Source organism: Hypanus sabinus, chromosome 12 (assembly GCF_030144855.1).
Source record: "Hypanus sabinus isolate sHypSab1 chromosome 12, sHypSab1.hap1, whole genome shotgun sequence".
NCBI lineage: Eukaryota > Metazoa > Chordata > Chondrichthyes > Myliobatiformes > Dasyatidae > Hypanus > Hypanus sabinus.
This window is the reverse complement of record NC_082717.1, coordinates 78,505,431-78,525,061: the sequence shown is the minus strand read 5'-3', so window position 1 is coordinate 78,525,061 and position 19,631 is coordinate 78,505,431. Positions and strand designations below refer to the sequence as shown.

Below are 19,631 nucleotides of genomic sequence, written 5' to 3'. Positions count from 1 at the left end.
TGCAATCAGAAACATCCCGGGACCTGGCACCTGGGAGGCAAACTACCATCTGTGCTTCTTTCCTGCGTCCACAGAATTGCCTGTCTGACCCCTAACTAAAGAGTCCTTTATCACTACTGCCACCCTCTTCCTTTCCCTACCCTCCTGAGGCACACGGTCAGACTCTGTGCCAGAGGAGCAGCCACTATTGCTTCCCCTAGTAGGCCGTTCCCCCACCCCAAGAGTATTCAAGCAGGAGTACTTACTGTCAAGGGGGACAGCCACAGGGGTACCCTCTAGTATCTGACTCTTACCCTTCCCTCTCCTGACTGTTACCTACTTATCTGTCTCCTGAGTCCCTGGTGTGACTACTTGCCTATAGCTCCTCTCTATCACCTCCTCACTCTCCCTGACCAGACGAAGGTCATCGAGCTGCATCTCCAGTTCCCTAACGCGGTCCCTAAGGAGCTGCAGCTCGACGCACCTGGTGTAGATGTGGCCATCTGGGAGGCTGGGAGTCTCCCGGATCTCTCACATCTGACACCGAGCACAGAAAACTGGCCTCATACACGTACTTCCTGTCTGTATTCTACACAGGCAGCCTACCTTGCCTCGATCCGTTATCGTTGAAGCCCTCCTACTGTCTCCTCTACTCCGTCACCCACTCCTCGGATGCTCAATCTGTAAAGCTGTCTCCTTTTAAACTCTTCTCGCTGTACTAACTGGCTGACGTCCACACACTTGGGCAGTCGTGCCTCAATCAAACCACTGAAGATGTAACAGTCTCCCTTCAAATTCTTCTCGCTTTTAAACTCTTCTCACTGGCTGACATCCACTTGCTTGTGCAGTCATGCCCCGATCAAACCGCTAAAGAAAATATCTGTTCAAGTGCAGTATATTTATCAATGATATTTGAGGATGTCTAGTCCCCCAATGGAAGCTTTTGAGTTTTATAAAGATATATCCAAATAATGTAACTAATTTTGAACATTGAACTTTTTTTAAACAATTGATTCTACCACTGGATATTCTTTGGTTATTATGTTACTTTAAAAACGTAAGAAATAGGAGCAGGAGTAGACCATCTGGCCCATCATGCTTGCTGCGCCATTCAATAAGGTTATGGCTGATCTGACGATGGACTCCTCTCCACTTACCTGCCTTTTCCTTATAACCCTTTATTCCTCTATTATTACAAAAATCTATCCAACCTTATCTTAAGTATATTTACTGAGGTAGCTTCCACTGCTTCAGTGGGTAGAGAACTCCACAGATTCACTACTCTTTGGGAAAAGCAGTTCTTCCTCATCTCCATTCTAAATTTACTCCCCAAATATTGAGGCTATGTCCCCTAGTTCTAGTCTCACCTACAAGTGGAAACAACTTTCCTGCCTTTATCTTATCTACCCTTTTCATAATTTTTATATAGTTTCTATAAAATCTCCTCTTATACCTCTGAATTCCAGCGAGTACAGTCCCAAATGACTCAACCTTACCTCATAGTCAACCCCTTCATCTTTGGAACCAACCTGGTGAGCCTCCTCTGCACCGCCTCCAAAGGCAGTATATCCTTTCTCAGGTATGGAGACCAGAACTGCACACAGTACTCCAGATGTAGCCTCACTAGTGCCCTGTATAGTTGCAGCATAACCTCCCTGCTCTTTAATTCACTCCCTCTATCAATGGCCAACATTCCATTTGCCTTCTTGATAGCCTGCTACACCTGCAAACCAACCTTTTGTATTCATGCACAAGCACTCCCAAGTCCCTCTGCACAGCAGCATGTTGCAATCTTTTACCATTTAAATAATAATCTTATCTTACATTTGTCCTTCCAAGGTGGATGACCTTGCATCTACCAACATTGTACCCCATCTGCCAGACCGCTGCCCACTAACCTATCTATGTTTCTCTGGAGACTCTCTGTGTCTTCAATTTGATATTCCATTCAATTTAGTGTCATCAGCAAACTTGGAAACACTACACTCAGCCCCGGCTTCCAGATCATTAATGTATATCGTGAACAGTTGTGGGCCCAGCACAGACCCCTCTGGCACACCGCTCACTCGTGTTTGCCAACCAGAGAAATACCCATGTGTCCCAACTCTCTGCTTTCCATTGGTTAACCAATCCTCTATCCATGCTAATACATCACCCCCAACTCTATGCATTCATATGGATAAGTTTCTTTTGTGGCACCTTATTGAACGCCTTCTGGAAATCCAAGTAAGTAACATCCATCTGTTCCCCTCTATCCTTTGTGCTCATAATATCTTCAAAGAACTCCAGTAAGTTTTTCAAATAGGACCTGCCTTTGCTGAATCCATGCAGCGTCTGCCTGATGGATTCATTTCTTTTCAGGTGCCTCGCTATTTTTTCTGTAATGATAGCTACCAGCATTTTCCCAACTGCAGATGTTAAAGTGGTCTAAAGTTACCACATTTTTGTTTACATTTTTTTTATGAACAGTGGTGTGACATTCACCTTCTTCCAGTCATGCCCAGAGCCAGAGAATTTTGGTAAATTATCACCAAAGTCTCTACTATAACCTCTGTCCTTTCTTTCAGTACCCTGGGATGCATTCCATATTAGGATCAGGGGACTTTTCTATCTTTAGGCCCACAGCTCACCAGAGTCCTCTCTCGGGCCGGTCTTTCAAATTGTCCCCAGGTGTAGCGCATCTTCAAAGATCCTTCCCCTCCCAAGCATGAGGTCTTTGGAGCTCCTGTTGGTGTTTCTGTAGCACTGGCCCCATGCACAACCTTCCTCCTTTCACAGCCGGACTTGGGACCATCCATGGTGGAGTTACAGAATCAGAGTCCTTCCAAAATATTTATAAAGAATACATAATTTTTTCAGAACTGCCCCAGTCAATAAAGCAAAGAAACCTTTCAAAAATCCACGTATTAATTGTAGCATTCTCAAGTCTTGATATTTCTTAGAAAATGAATGGCAAATATTGTATGGATTTCAGATTGTTTACCCCTCTTCCATCTGAAACAAATGCAAATCAGTTTTAAAACTGAACTACCTGTTCTAAAAGGAATCTTTATACTCTGGTGATAATGCAACCAATATTAAAAATTCTGATGGCATGTAATAAAAAACCCAACAATTTAGCATGTTAATGATGGTGAAATGTTCACTTTTGTAAGAGCTGAAGTGATTACTGGAAAAATAATAAAAGGTACAAAACAGAATTCTATGGTACATTTGTGTTTTTCAGGTAGCCAATCTAATATTCATCCATCAACAACACTGATAAGAAAATATTGTTATCAGTGTATTTGTTTTATGTGTTCAAAATTCAAAATTCCTTATAACAACACCAATGGTACTACAAAAACAATGAATTAGGATGTCTCAAAGACATGATAAGGCACTAGTTTCTTTATTGTTTCCTTATCACCCTGCGGAAAGTGTCTACCTACATTTATAGTTTCAGTTTAGGAATGCTGTGGAAATCAAATCCAACTATTATGATATAGTGATTTTGATATGCCACACACTATATGACCATGTGGGCCCTCATGATTCCCCCTTTCATTCATTGATCATTCTGCTTATAACATCCGATGATCATTCAGAGATAGATTTATTTCCTTTAAATAATTGCTTACATTAAGAACTATAGTCACATTAAAAACAAAAGATACTTTCTTGGCATTTCTTCTGAAATGCAAAAGAAGACCCTGATATTATTTTTTCATCTTCCTGATTCAACTGCCTTTAAGCAAGATCAAACGATCTCTATCAGAACATGTTCACTGAATATTTTGAAATGTTAACAGTAGAAATAAGAGCTTTTATATGTCTAAGCTTGAGATACGCAGTATGTTAAAGTAATTTGAATATTTAAGCAACTGTACCAAAGAAATTATGTTCTGAATGTATTGAGTATGAATTTCAAAGGATATGCAAATAATTGTGTATTGTGCTCCACAGAAGCAATTGAAACAAAAGAAAGGTACTCATTATTCTCCTTACTGATGGATGGCTGCATACAGTTCCAACAAATCTGTGAATGTGAATTATTTCTGCATCACTTAATTAAATGTATTATTGATGGAAAATCAAACCACTCATAAGCAATGTGCAAGAGATGTTAATTTGCTGATGTTCACTAAATAAGATTATGCACATCAAAGATTAAGACATGATTCTTATTCCATAATTGATGTGTTTTTATTTCTGATCAAAAGGAAAGCATTTATACTTTTTGAACTTGAATAATAATATTAATTTTTTTTTAACAGAAAGATACATGAATCCGGTCAAGAGAAGAAGCCACCATTTATGTACTGGAAAGTAGTGCCACAGGTAGATAAGCCAGATGAAATTGCTGGTATTGTCATGGATGTCAGTACTAACAGAGACAAATGGGATAGATCAGAAGATAATGACTTGGTCGTGAATGCTAGCAATAACAAGGAAACATGTGATGAAGAGCAACAGAGTACATCTCATAGAGAAATTACAGAATGCAGTGATATAAATGAAACTGAAGAAGATAAGGCCAAAGATACAAAATATACAAATGCACAAAATGGCCTGCCAAATAACAAAGGATGTCATGTTATGAATGAAGGTAGTGGAGATGATGAAACTGAAGACTTTGAAAATGATGCTGAAGAAGAGTGTGGAGTAGAGGGTAACGAAGAAAATAGCACAGAGTATGAGGACGATAATGAAAAAGATGTAGACTACTCAAATGAACATGATCCTGAACCAAGTGATTCTGATGAGGACTCTGAAACAAGGAAAGGCAGTAAAAAAGGAAGATCACAAAAATTAAATCACATTATTAAATGTGATAAGTGTGATGATGAATTTGAGTCCAGAAAGGAGTATGTGATTCACTGCAAGGACATACACCAGTCACTACCTGGGAAAGTATATCACTGTGAGATTTGTGGCAAGGCTTTTGCCACCCACAACAGCTGGAAAGAGCACTGTGCTTGTGTTCACAGCGATGAAAGACACTTTGCTTGCACTCTATGCAATGCTACATTTAAGAGGAAAAGGGATGTACGGACCCACTATGCTCGGAAGCATGAAGGGCGTATAAAACGTCCACTATGCTCTGTTTGTGGAAAGATTCTGAGTTCACGAACTGCGCTGGTATTCCATATGCGGACACACACAGGAGAGAAGCCTTATGAGTGCTCCATATGCCGTTCTCGATTTGCCCAACCATCACAGCTCAAAATTCACACAAGGTCACATCTTTACACCTGGTTTATGTTTGTCCATTTTTTAAACAACCTTTGTGTGTTTGTACAAAGTGTTCCTTTCTGATATTAAGGTCAACTGGGCAAAGCCCTGTTGTGTCTCCCTTTCTTGTGTGATTTAACTTTAATTATTTAAAATTCTGTGCCATAGGTTGACAAATCTTTATCTAATGTGATGTTTAAATTGCCTGATAAGCAGAAAAGGAGCTATCTCCTCATGTATGCCTTTAGAAGTTAGAACTTGAACTATGTTGCCCATTTGATTGCTTTTGCTAAGCAGTAACTTGCAAATGGAAGTAAAACACATAGTTGTTGGCTAGCATTACACATCTTAAAGAATTCTAGGATTTGCAATCATATTTGCACATAAATGAATTTTAATTTTGCCTATCTCTAAAATTCCATATCATGTGGTATATCTATTTATTTTTGGAACTTATTGAAACTATTATTGTGGATAGACAAAAAATTTAAAACTTTATTTTTGTACGAATTGCAGGTCACACACTGGAGAAAAACCCTATATTTGTGAGGATTGTGGAGCCTGTTTCACTGATAAGGCTAAGTTAAATGGCCATAAGAGAACACATACAGGTAAGCAACGATCCTGGAATATATTGTGAGATTTTTTTTGCAGAATTTCATAATACTTTTGACATGTATTTGGTAGTTATCTAGTGCAGTCGCTATCATTTGAATGGGTTGCTGACCTGCATTATAATCCTACACCTCTTCACACTTTGTTTGAATCAGATGCTTTCAATTTATGTATATTGTGTATTAAATATACTTTCCTTTAAAAGTACTGTTATGTATTTTTAAGTACTTAAAGTAAATGTTTGTCAACTGTTCCTAAATGTTTCTGATGTTCAGGCACTAGTGTAATTAGTGGAATAGGCTTTCTGATAGAAAGCCATTGGGGTCATCTGAGCAGGAAAGTTTCCAATGGCTACAGCCTCATTGTCACACACTGTCCACTCCATTCTGAAAAATACTGTAGCTATGAGGCAAGCAAGGCTTTGGAAGTCATGTAGCTGCAGAAGGCCAGTAAGTTGTTAATAGCTTGTGAGAAGTGAATAACTATTACTAATGTTGATCCATCACTGTCTGGTCCGTTGCTCCTCTAAAATCTATCTGGTGTCTATAAAATTGTCATTTGAAACAATGAAGACTTTGTGAAACAATTAATTGCTCGGGTATGTCCCATATTTATCAACCACCAAAAACTGTATATCCTAATCTATACAGTTTTTTGGGTTTCACCTTTAATGCATCATTATACATTAGTAGTTATACAAAGATTATTGTAGCTTTCATGTATAAAGCACTTTTCAGGATACCATTTTCAAAGTAAAATCAATCCAGAGTAACAGAATTTTCTTTAAAAAAATGTATTTGTAAAACCTTGAAGAACAATTTCTCCCTGGTGCAATGCCTGTACCAAACTGCTTTTGTAAAAGTGATTTTTTATTTTAAAAAGAAACAGTCATAGGTTTCCAGCATCATTAGGGAACAGTCAACTCTTTCTCTTCTGCACTATAAGCCAAGTCTTAATTGATGTATTTAAAATATTATATTTGTGATTAACTGCATTCTGCTTCTCAGTTTAAAAAAAAGTTTCTTGTTTGATTTCACTTAATTGGTGCAGCTTGAGTAGAATATCTAATTAACCATCAGAACCCACTCGATTCCTCGTGGAAAGATACCAGTTTAATTCCTCAGGTAGATTGAGTTTTCGCATCTTTGTACCTCCAGCAGAGAGGGAAAACTGACCAGGATTCCTACTCATAATTGCTGTCAGTGATTGCTGGTGAAATTTTCATGCATGGAAGCAGAATACTGCATGGACCTGGCAATCTTGAATCTACAGTGGCCATTTATCTATTTTAAAAATAGATAAATGACCACTGTTTTATTAATTATTTTATTAATGTATGTTATAAGTGGAATTCTGAATTAGGATATTCATAATTTTATTAGATTCTTATTTAAACAGTTTGCTTGGACAAGTGATGGATAATGTTTCACTTATTTTGCAGGGGAGCGCCTTTATGGCTGTGATGTTTGTGGGAAGCATTTTGCCACCAATGAGTACTTGAAATGTCACAAGCGATGTCATATGGGTGCAAAACCTTACAAATGCGATGCGTGTGGAAAAACCTTTGGTCTGAGAGCCTCCTTGGCCCAACACAGCAATATACATGCAGGTCTGCATTAACTCTGCTTAGTGGGATTAATGTCTCTTCACGATATCTGTTTACCCAAAGTTTTGCTTATTCCTTTTGAGTTTCTATGCAGGTCAAAGTAAGACTCATTGTGAGGTAGATAAATCATTATTTGAATTTCTCAGTTCAAACAAAAACACTTGCAACTTCTCTATTTTCCCCTTTGCAACTCGTTCCATATCCCTCAAAAATCTTCTTTCCTTCCTAAGTTACATTGTTCAGAATTGGCATGAACAGGCTAACCAATTATTTAAAAAAATAAATTAGCAAAACTTGTGTGCTTCTTGCATCCCATGCAATGTTTATGGAGCATGGAATGCCTGGAATGTCATGTGTATTTGAATTGTTGGAGTGGAATTCCTCAGTTGCATTTTTGGCCACTTGAGATTGGCGAGCTACTGAGATAGACCGTGCAAAGCAACTAAACTGGCCACGAAGCACATGAGACTGCCAATCAACTGGGGATCAGTCATTGCACTTTTCAGAATAGATCGTTCAGGATGAAAGTTATAGTATTTTATTATCATTATTTGTGATGATTTTTCTTGAACCTTTTTGTTTTACAGAAACACGTCCATATTTTTGTGTACAATGTGGAAAAGCTTTTACCCAGCAGGGGGCACTTCGGCGTCACCAAAGAATTCACACAGGGGAGAAGCCTTACAAGTGCAAGGCTTGTGAGCGAACTTTCACAGATATGTCCACACTGAGAAGACATGTGTCTGTAAGTGCTTCACATTTTTAGTTAATGCTTACTTTCTGCTTTATTAAGATTTTTTTTTAAATTTTAGTATTGAAATATTGGAAGTGATTGATCCTTAACACTACTCAACCCCAGAAACAATATATTTCTACAAAGAATAGTTGATCATAGACAATACACTCAAAATCATATTTTTAATGTAAAGTTTATCTTTTTAACACTTGTGGAATGGAGAGGTCTTTCCAGCATCTTAATTAAAATGTTAGACATTTGTGCAATTATTTTGTTGATCAAATATTATTAATTGTTTTGAGAATGCTCATTGTTGTAGCTAATTTATTAAGTTTGACAATATGGTGAATGTTGACTGAGGATTTGTTTTAGGAGTTTGTCTTTTAACTTTTTTCTTCATTAGGCTTTGGGCCAACTTTATGGGAAATTAAAAGCAGCTATTCGAATATCATCTGTCAGCAGCAATGCTGTCAGCTAGAGAGGGACAAATAGACGAAGTATGAATTTGAGCTTTCTAATAAATTTGCTGCAGGAAGCCCACAACATATTCCTAAATGCTGGAAAGCATATTTCTGTGTTTATCATTTCTGTGTTTATTCAGCAGAATAATTTTATAAGCAGTACTGTCGTATTTGAAAATGCACCTTTTAACATTTAGAAAAATTTAATTCTGAAAGCATGGCAAACGTTTAACTTTATTTGTGTTCTATCTATTTTACTAGACATACTTAACATGCATATTGTAAACCTTTTCCAAATTAATTTTCACTAAGTTAAAAGAAAGCTTTATTCCAATATGTAGTCCAAAATGATTGATTCCTAAATATTCCAATATGCACCTCCTACAAAAATAAAGCTACATATATGCTGGAGTTCCCCTATCTTGTTTATTATGGTGTAGTACACTTCATGGGAAATGGCCAGGATGCCATTACACTCAAGAAAATATTAAGATCCTTTCTTAATATTTACACCACTTTACTAAGAAATATTTGTTTAAAAATTGGATCACATATCACTTGCTTTTGAATTAAAAGGAAATAAATTTCTCATCATTTTGTTGTAACAGGCTTAAGATTCCACACTTGTCTACCAGATGGTTTCTTTGTACTGGGAACACACACAATGATGCAGTCATCATACAACTGCATTCCAGCATTGACAACAGGAGCTGAAGTTGAATTGCCATATGCCACATTCTCTATTCAAACACTATTTCAAGGTCACTCAGCTAGAACCAAAATTGTGCTGGAATTTGGTCAGAGTTATCTTCAGATATTATCTCGTGCTTTTTATTAGTTTTGTTAACAGCTTCGAGCATATAGCTCTCTCAACAAAGCACTCTTCTGTCAAGAGAGGAAAAGATCTATACTGAGTATCACTCTACCTGTAATTTTTGATGCAAAGATTAATGATTGATGCAACAATGATTAGTTTTTATGATGAGGAGATTGGCCAACTTATTTTGTCACTTTTTGTGTTGAAACCCTGATTCAGAACTGGAAGTGCAGAGGGGAGATGGCCAGTAAGTAAGACAGGCTGGCAGTTAAGAGAGGCAGCCCAGATGGGGGAAAGGGATAGGAGATCCAGTAGGATAAATGTGCAGATGATAGCTAGATAGAAGTAGGGGAAGGGAATAAAATAAGGTCTTTTTGGAAGGAGGTGGGTGGAGGTGAGCTGTAACAAGTCCCATCTTCTCTCCCATATCTGATTCCACATCACATTATGACATTCCAGAATCTACAGTCCCCATCTCTTATTTATTACTTACAGTCTCTATATCTAACTCTACATTCATCATACACCTCAACCTGGCTTCATCTGTTCTTTATTTCCCTCACTCTTCATCTGTCTCTACTTATCACTCCACCATTCACTGCCTTCCAACTTCACACCTCTCCACTTTGTTCTATCTGCTCATTATCTCACTTGGTTCCACTTCTCACTGACCAGCCCCTGCCTTACCTCTTTATACCGGTTATCTCCTCTCTATAATCTCAATCTCAGTCCTGATGCAGGGTCTTGATCTGAAACATCACCCATCCCTCTGCCTCCACAGATACTACCTCATCCAGTTTATTCTCTTGCAAAGAATGGGTGTAATCAATCAATCTTCAGTTTGCAAATATTTGCAGTTGTATTGAAGAGAAATGAGAAGCTAATTTGTTGACTGGTTTCTGCATATGTTTAGTGCCCATGCATGTATTCTTACTATATTACATTACTAGTTTCTGTAATTGCTGGAAACATCAAATTCATTACCAACCATTTACCACTTATTCTGCATGTAGAGGTACATGGGAAAAGGACCACTTAGTAAGATCATAAGACATAGCAGCAGAATTAGATCATTTGGCCCATTGAGTCTGCTCCACCATTTCATTGTGGCTGATCCATTTGCCTCTCAGCCCCTTTCTCCTGCCTTGTCCCCGTAACCTTTCACGCCTTGACTAATTAAGAACTTATCAACCTCTGCCTTAAATACACCCAATGACCTGGCCTCCAAAGCTAACTGTGGCATTGAATTCCACAGACTCATTACCCTCTAGCTAAAGAAATTCTTCTTCATCTCTATTCTAAAGGGACATCCCTGTATTCTGAGGCTGTGCCCTCTGGTTCAAGACTCCCCCACTTTAGGAAACATCCTCTCTACATCCACTTCATCGATAGGGTTCAATGAGATCCCACCCCACCCCCGCCTCCATTCTTCTAACTTCCAGAGAGTAAAGGTTCAGAGCCATCAATCGCTTTTCACATGATAAGCCTTTCATTCCTGGAATCTTTCTCATGAATCTCCTTGGAACCCACTCCAATGTCAACACATTAAGTAAGGGGCCCAAAACTGATCACAATAGTTCAAGTGAGGCTTCAACAGTGTCTTTATAAACCCTCAGCTTGATTTTATGGTCTAGTACTCTACAAAGTGATCTAAATTAATTACAAATATAAAACACAAAGTGATTGATTAAATAAGTATACACCCCCATCAAGTCAGTATTTAGTAGATGCACCTTTGGCAGCAATTACAGCCTTGAATCTGTGTGGATAGGTCTCTATCAGCTTTGCACATCTAAACATTGCAATATTTCCCCATTCTTCTGTACGTAACTCCTCAAGCTCTGTCAGATTGCATGGGGATCGTGAGTGAACAGCCCTTTTCAAGTCCAGACACAAATTCTCAATTGGATTGAGGTCTGGACTCTGAGTTGAGCACTCTAGGACATTAACTTTGTTGTTTCTAAGCCATTCATGTGTAACTTTGGCTTTATGCTTGGGGGTCATTGTCTTGCTGGAAAAGAAATCTTCTCCCAAGTTGCAGTTCTCTTGCGTACTGCATCAGGTTAACCTCCGGGATTTCCCTGTATTTTGCTGCATTTATTTCACCCTCTACCTTCACAAGCTCAATTTTTATTTCATCTGACCATAAACCTTCTTCCAGCTAACTTCAGAGTCTTCCAGATGCCTTATGGCAAACCTTATCCAAGATTTCATATGAGTTTTTTTTCAAGTGGCTTTCTCTTTGCCTCTCTCCCATAAAGCTTGCACTGGTGAAGCATCCAGGCAACAGTTGTTGTATGTGCAGTCTCTCCCATCTCAGCCACTAAAGCTTGTAACTCCTCCAGAGTTGTCATACGTTTCTTGGTGGCCTCCCTCACTAGTCCCTTTCTTGCACGGTCTGCTCTAGGCAAATTTACAGTTGCGCCATCTTGTTTCTATTTCTTGATGATTGACTTAACTGTACTCCAAGGGTTAGTCAGTGACTTGGAAACTTTCTTGTATCCATCTCCTGACTTGTGCTTTTCAATAACCTTTTTGTGCAGTTGCTTGGAGTGTTCTTTTGTCTTCATGGTGTAGTTTTTGCCAGGATACTGACTTACCAGCAGTTGACCCTTCCAGATACAGGTGCATTTTTACTACAGTTGAATCACCTTGACTGCAGGCGCCCAGAGGAAACCCACACGGTCACAGTGAGAATGTATAAATCCCTCACAGGCAGTTGTGGGAATTGATCCCCAATTATTGATCGCTGGCTGATGCTGAAAAGTGATGTGCCAACTGCTATGCCCAAGAAGCTTACTTTGACACCTGACAAGAATTATTTAGCCACCAAGAGGGCCTGTAGAATGCACTTTCTTTCTTGGAAGGCATAAACTGTTTATACTGCATCCAGTGCATATTATTTTATTCCTGCTGAGCATCTCTTCAAACTGTTAATAATAACCAAAACCTTTTTAATAGTCATCTCAGATTATACCTATTAACTTTGTGTATTTTGTTTTACTTTTAGGTCCATGACCGAAATGCCCACTGGCGATCCTATTTGATTGATCTTACCTCAAAGAAAGATCATAATTGGTCAAAAATTGAAACATTGGCAGATGTGTGTGTCTCAGATGACCGTGTACAAGTTAGCTGGATGAGCATCCGAAATGAACAGCCAGTAGAGGGCATGGCACTAGGTGACTGACTGATGTTACGTAAAGGCATGGACACAGCACACATTATATGTATTGACTTCAAATTTGTGATGAAAAATATGATATATTTTTATTTCTAATCAAATATCTCTTTAAAAGCTAGTAATACTTTATATATACAGCACTAATATACTATTCAGTTAAATTTATAATAATAAGCTACATTTTAATTTTTATATCTATTATTGCCATCGGGCACAATTCTGCAGTTTATCCAAACCTGAAATATCTAATTAGATTAATTTGATTTTGGCTCACTTATATCAATGATAATTTAATACTAGTATGTCACTCTTTACATTTTCTTTCTTGATCTTTTAGATCAGGGTATTATCATCCAGTATTTATAACAACTAAGTGCATTCATCACATATCATGCATTCTGGTTAATTAGGCACATCAGGACCAGTATATGCCCAATTAAGCAGCTGCCCCAGTTGGCTGACATTTCATGGAAATAGTTAAAAAGGTATTTTAAAAAAAAACAAAATACTGTTTAACCAAGTACCATATCGTGTTTTTAATTCAGAACACTACCAATATCACTATAGTACTATAAAACTGTATACTAGTTCCTCGTAGTTATCAACAGAGGTATTCATCCAGTATGCTGCCATGTGTATTTTTTGATTAACTGTAAATGATGACAAAATCAGCACAGACAGTCCATTAGTGCCAATAGTGGACTGCTTTCATACAATGCTTTCAACGATTGCATTCTCCAAATCATCACTTTCATTGCAACTTTCAAAATGATTATAAAAAACTTAATTCTTTGTAGTGCCTAACTTGTTGAAATAGTGAAATCATTTCATTTTCATTCCCAGCCATTTCTAGGAAACTCCATGCCTGAATGCTTGAAACTGTAGTGAGCAAAGCTATTCTGAATTGCCTTATTTCTCGCCAACTATCAGTGACAAAAATTACTGCCTTGTGAACACAAGCACACACAGCTGATGCTTTTAAAAACTGATCACTCCAAGCATGGTGTAGTGTCTTAATGGCCACACAAGTGCACCCAATTAACACTAGTTAGAAACTGTTCAGCAGTGGTCTCCTGTCCTAATTAAACGACATGGTATCCCAAATAAACAAAGGGAATCCTGGTTATTTTCTGAACTAGTTTTTGTTCTTTGAGAGTTGTCCAAATTAACCAGCTGTCCTGATTAACTGATGGCCCAACTAACCAGAATCCATTGTATTTACTCAGTTGCTGTAAGAGGTTTACCAAACTGATAGAATGAACAGCAACAAACTGCAGCTTAAATTTCTATTCATTAATTCAGTTGTATGTACATTTCTAAAATGTATCTGCATTTCGAATTGGCCTCACCTGAAATGTACCTTTTTGTAATGAATAACTTTATTTCTAGGGAGCTACCATTTGCATCTGCTTATATCACAAGATTAATTTTAAACTGTATTAGAATATTTAAATTAATATAAGATTTAACTCCTCAGAAGTTTAGTAGTTGAATGCTTAAAGATTAAAAGAATTTGGTTAATGGTATAAATGCTTTTGAACCTATTTTGGTATTGACTTGCTTTTTTCATGCATATTACCATTAGTGCAATTTCACAAAGGCAAGGTTTGCAAGCAAATCAGCAACTGATTAAATTTATTTAATCAAATATTATTTTATTTAACAAGATGTCTTGGTACCTTCTGCTCTTGATTATTGTCTTTAACTTTAGAACAGGTGCCTGAAAATCAGATGTTATTTCCTACACTGATCACACATCGGTGACATACTTGTTGGAACGCAGTGCATTTAATCCTCATTTAATCAACTGTGATAAGTGTTTATGTAATATCATGTAGTCACATTGTAATGTCATTTTTTAAATGCTACGACTAAATAATGCCAATAATTGAGCTTCTGTGAGTTGTGCATATTTACTTGTATGGTTATATTGAGTAAACAACTGTGGTGCCATTTTTTTATTATTAGAAGGCATCAACTAAAAATTAAAGAAGGGTATGAATCCTAGTCTGTTAAATGTACCAGTCAAGGTATATTCAGAATTTTTGAAGTTGATAGAGAAGTGTAATTCAAAAATTAGTGCAATACTTTAAAACATATCTTCAATCTATTGCAATTAACAGTATGAAATCAAGAAGCATTAAAGTCTTTTATTTGAAACAAACAGTATTGATTTTGTTTTTAATTCATGTATTTCTGCTTTAGAAATAAAAATGTACAGCATAATCTTGTTTAAAATAGCAATAATGTGTCCCAAAATCCAGCAAAGATCTGGAGAGAGGAAAGGTCTAATCTTGCCTCAAAACTGAATATCAAGAAGTTTTCCTTGACGTACATGGGGAATACTGATTTGTCTTTCACTAACGTCAGAAACAAAAATGGTACGGGCTGGAAGATTTGACAACTTGCCTAGCCCCAGTTCCCCTTGGCACCTTGAAGCAATGGGCAGTGATAATTTAGCCAGCAGCCAAAGGGACAGAACAATAGCAGTCAGGGAATTAACAAAGCAATGAGCCTTAATGCTCAACTTCCCAGCAGTTTTCCTCCACATTTCATTGGCAGGTCAACTGGATTTTTGGATTTTGAAGTGTATGAGGTTGGTGCAGAAAAATAAAGATCTGGTAAAAGACAGCAATGTCCCTGTTGAATGATGTAGCAGATCGAAGGGGCTAAGTGACCTACTACTTTGGTGTTCAGTGGATCACACAGCCAATGCTCCCCCATCGTCGTAATCTGTGCTTTCTTTGTAATTACAAGTCTCCTCTATCCTGGGCAGAAGGTATTTATTCATTTTCAATGCTGGTTTTATGGTGACAAAATCACCACAGATCCTGACAGACCCACCCTGCATGGCTACTTGAACCACTGGCATTGCCAATGAGCCCCACTGAACTCCTTCAGCCTCCATGCTATCTAGCTTGCTGGCTACTTTATCACAGATGGTATAAGCAACTGGGCAAGCTTTGTAAAACTTGGATGTGGTATGGCATTTTCATTTAACACTATTTTACCTTTGATATGTTTGAGTTTTCCAAAGTCATCTTTGAGCACTGTTTTGGCATCATCCAGTAGCTTTCTTAATTTGCTTTCAGTTGACTACTGCAGGGAATATGGCATGCAAATGGTGGATGAATTTCCAATCAAGTTGTGGCCCCACAATGCCATCCATCCAGTTTTTACCACATACATACCCAAAGTCGCTTGTTGGTGGTTGTATTTCACTGTTATGAATGTCATTTCCACAGGAGTTATTTTTTTCTCCAGTACCGTACATGCTCTTAGCTGGATATCTGCAGGTTTCAGTTCAGTATCTTTGAAATGCCATTCAAACTCATTTTATGGAATGACTGAAATAACAGAGTCAGTGTCCAATTCCATTTTAATTAATTTCCTGTACACTTCTGGGGTAAGCCATATTGCTTGTCTCTTGTCAGTTTTCTCATTATAAATCTCAAGGCTACTCAGCCCTGTCCCCAGGGTTTCCTCTAGGTGGTCCAGTTTCCGCCCACGTTCCAAAGATGTACCTTTGGTAGGTTATCTGTTACCAAGGTTTCAAACTTACTCTAAAGCACACAAACACACTCACAAGTAAGTATGCCACTATACAGTTCCCTCAAATGAGTATACACACAGTCCTCTGGCATCCAGAATGGTACCTCACACACTATCACATATCAGAAGCCAGCCACCACAGCTGAATAGGGAGTCGACACAAATAAGCTGGGCCCTTTCAGTGGTTGGGCCAGCAATCAAAAGGCCAGTACAGGAGGAGGTGCCACCAGGGTGAGGTCCTCATTAGCTATTTGAAAGAGATCACCCCAACCATACTGTAGATAGATTAAAAAGACTGGTTGTCAGGATCATATAATCTTCTTTCAGAGCATGAACCTTAAACAGTTACTTTGCTGTGACCCTGCCCACAGAGTAACTACTAACAGCCATACTAGTAGTTTTAACTATCAGAGATTGAAGGGGTGAAAATGATCAGATCAAATTTCTGGAATGTTTTACTGCCATCTCTGTGCAGTCTTGTAGATAGCCAATTAGGGATGTTAAGATAGTGTAAATACGTAGGTACACGTAGGTTAGTAACGGGGAAGGAATCCAAAGTGAAGGGCATTTTCACTGCCCCACTTAATCAGACATTCCTTCAAATGTGGCCTTCCTGGGAAAAATTTTGTCAGGGTATGTTAGGGAGTATTCTAGAGTTATGCAAATATAACATCAATTCAAACAAGAACCAAGCTTCAGTTCTGTATCTGTACATAAGCTCAGGTAGCTTGCAATTAGTCTTCAGATTTTAGTAAATTTCAAGCAGTAAATTGAACAGGCTGCTCCACAGACTTAGGGATTGCATTTGGAAAAGCCAAATGTTAAGACAATGGTAGTTGTATCAATTAGATTGCATCAAACCAGGCAACACGGCTAAGATACAGACAAAAAAATCTGCAGCTGCTGGAAATCCAGAGCAACACACACAAAAAGCTGGAGGAACTCAGCAGGTCAGGCAGCATCTGTTGAAATGAATAAACCCACAATATTTTGGTTTAAAACCCTTCTTCAGGACTGGAAAGGAATAAGAAGGGGGGGAGGAAGGAAAAGAAGATAGCTAGAAGGTGATAGATGAAGCCAGATGGATAGGAAAAATGAGGGCTGTAGAAGAGAGTGGACCAAAGAAGAAAGGGAAGTGGAAGGGACCCAGGGGAGGTGATAGGGAGTTGAGAAGAGCTAAGAGGCCAGAATGGGGAACAGAAAAAGAGGGGACAGGGAGGGATTTTTTTTTTTTTACCTGCAGAAAAAATCTATATTCAATGCCATCAGGTTGGAGGCTACTCAGATGGAATGTAAGGTGTTATTCCTCTATCCTGAGGGTGCTTCATCGTGGCACAAAAGAAGGCACTGGACCGACATATGGGAATTGGAGTTAATGTTTGGTCACGGGGAAGACCCACTTGTGGCAAATGGAGTGGAAGTGCTTAATTAAGAGGTCCCCCAATTTATGATGGGTCTCACCAGTGTAGAGGAGGCTGCAATGGGAGCACTGGACATGATAGGTTATCCCAGCAAATTTGCAGGTGATGTGTTGCCTCACCTGAAAGGATTGTTTGAGGCCCTGATGGAGGTGAGAGAGGAGGTGAAAGGGCAGGTGTAGCACTTTGGTCATTTGCAGGGAATAGTGCTGAGAGGGAGATTAGTGGGGAGGGATGAATGGACACAGGAATCTCAGAGGGAATGATCACTGTGGAAAATGGAGGAGTGGGGGAAGTAAAGATATGCTTACTGGTAGGATCTCTTTGAGGATGGCTGAAGTTGCAGATGATGATGTACTGGTTGCAGAGGCTCAGGCTGATAGGTGAGAACAAGAGGAGCTCTACTCTGTTAAAGCAGTGGAAAGAAGGGGTGAGTGTGGATGTTGGGGAAATAGAGGAGATGCTGTTAAGGGCAGCATCAATGATGGAAGAAGGGAACCACTTTCTTTGAAGGAGGAGGAAATCTCTGATATCCTGTAAAGCGGCTTCCTGAGAACAGATGCAGTGGAGATGAAGGAAGTAAGAAAAGGGAATAACATTTTTACAGGAGGTAGGGTGGGAAGAAGTAGAGTCAAGATAACTATGGGTATCTGTAGGTTTATGAAAAACGCTGGTCAACAATTTGTCTCCAGAAATAGAGAAGGGGAAAAGAGATGTCAAAAATTGACCAAGTTAATTTAAAGGCAGGGTGGAAGTTGGAGGCAAAGTTGATGAAATTGACGAGCTCACCATGGGTGAATGAAGCAACACCAAAGCAACTGTCATTGTAGCAGAGGAAGAGTTGCAGAGCATTACCAGGGAAGGCTTAGTCATGGAATGAAAGCAATAGTAATCAAACTCATTTATTCAATTGAGTTCAATTGGGATTGGGAAATTGGTATTCAATTGGGAAAGGAAGAATTATGAAAGAACTTGGGAGAGTAAATTAGCAACATGTTCCCAGGGAAATGTACGATGAAAATGTAGAAATTTTTTAAGGAGCACTTCCATGGGGTTCTAGATAGCTTTGTCCAGTTGAGGGAGGGAAAGGAACCATAGTTGCAAGAGAGGTTGAACATTTAGTAAAAAGGAAGAAGGAAGCATGCTGAAGCTTTAGGGAGCAAAAAGGGAAGTTATAAAGTATGCAGGAAGGAGCTTAGGGGATTTAGGAGATCTAATAGGGCATGTGAGAAGATGTTGGCAAGTAAGATGAAGGAAAATCCAAAGGCATTCTATATACGTATGTGAAAAACAAGGTGACTACAGCAAGGAGATGAAAAGAGAAAACGTGTCTGGAATCAGGCAGTAGGAGAGATCCTTAATGAATACTTCACCAGTGAGAGGAACTTTGAATGTGAAGAGAGCACAGAACAGGCTGGTATACTGGAACATGTCAAGGTTAAGAAAAAGGACATGTTGGAACTTTTTTTAAAACATTTGGATGGCTAAGTCCCTGGGGCCAAACTGGATAACCCCAGGTTACAATGGGAAGCAAGTGACAAGATTGCTGCACCATTTGCAATATTACTGGCTGCAGGAGTAATGCTGAAGGATTAGAGGATGGCAAACGTTTTCTTCTTTAAGAAAGAATACGGATAATCCTGCGAATTATAGATGTGAGTCTTGCATCACTAGTGGAAAAGATGATTAAAGACAGGATTTATGAGCATTTGGAAGCACCATCTGATTAGGGGTAGTGAGCATGACTTTGTGAGGGACAGGTCGTGCCTCACAAGCCTGGATGACTTGTTTGAGGAGGTGACAAAACAAATTGAAGGTAGAGCAGTGGATGTGGTGTACTGTATATGGATCTTAGTAAGGCAACTGACCAGGTTCCCCATGGTAAACTCATTCTGGAAGTCAGGAGGCATGGGATCCATGGACACTTGATTGTGTAGATTCAGAATTGGCTTGCCCACGTAAGGCAAGAGTTTGGTAGTAGATGAAGTGTATTCTCTCTGGAGGTCCGCGATTAGTGGTATTCCACAGGATTCAGTTTTGGCACCGCTG

The 19,631-nt window shown here is 38.7% G+C and overlaps 1 protein-coding gene across 2 annotated transcripts in view; it reads left to right on the top strand.

The window, feature by feature from the left end:
• Positions 1-15,870, top strand: part of LOC132403041 (GDNF-inducible zinc finger protein 1-like) — a 31,400-nt gene extending 15,530 nt beyond the window's left edge. Inside the window, exons 4-8 of one of the 2 annotated variants that reach the window (XM_059986264.1) lie at positions 4,236-5,198; positions 5,710-5,804; positions 7,250-7,417; positions 8,002-8,159; positions 12,439-15,870. In XM_059986264.1, coding sequence (XP_059842247.1) covers positions 4,236-5,198; positions 5,710-5,804; positions 7,250-7,417; positions 8,002-8,159; positions 12,439-12,618 — 1,564 coding nt within the window. In that variant the 3' untranslated portion in view covers positions 12,619-15,870. The remainder of the gene's footprint in view (positions 1-4,235; positions 5,199-5,709; positions 5,805-7,249; positions 7,418-8,001; positions 8,160-12,438) is intronic. The other variant, XM_059986265.1, reaches the window with a different exon arrangement.
• Positions 15,871-19,631: the final 3,761 nt, after the last annotated feature.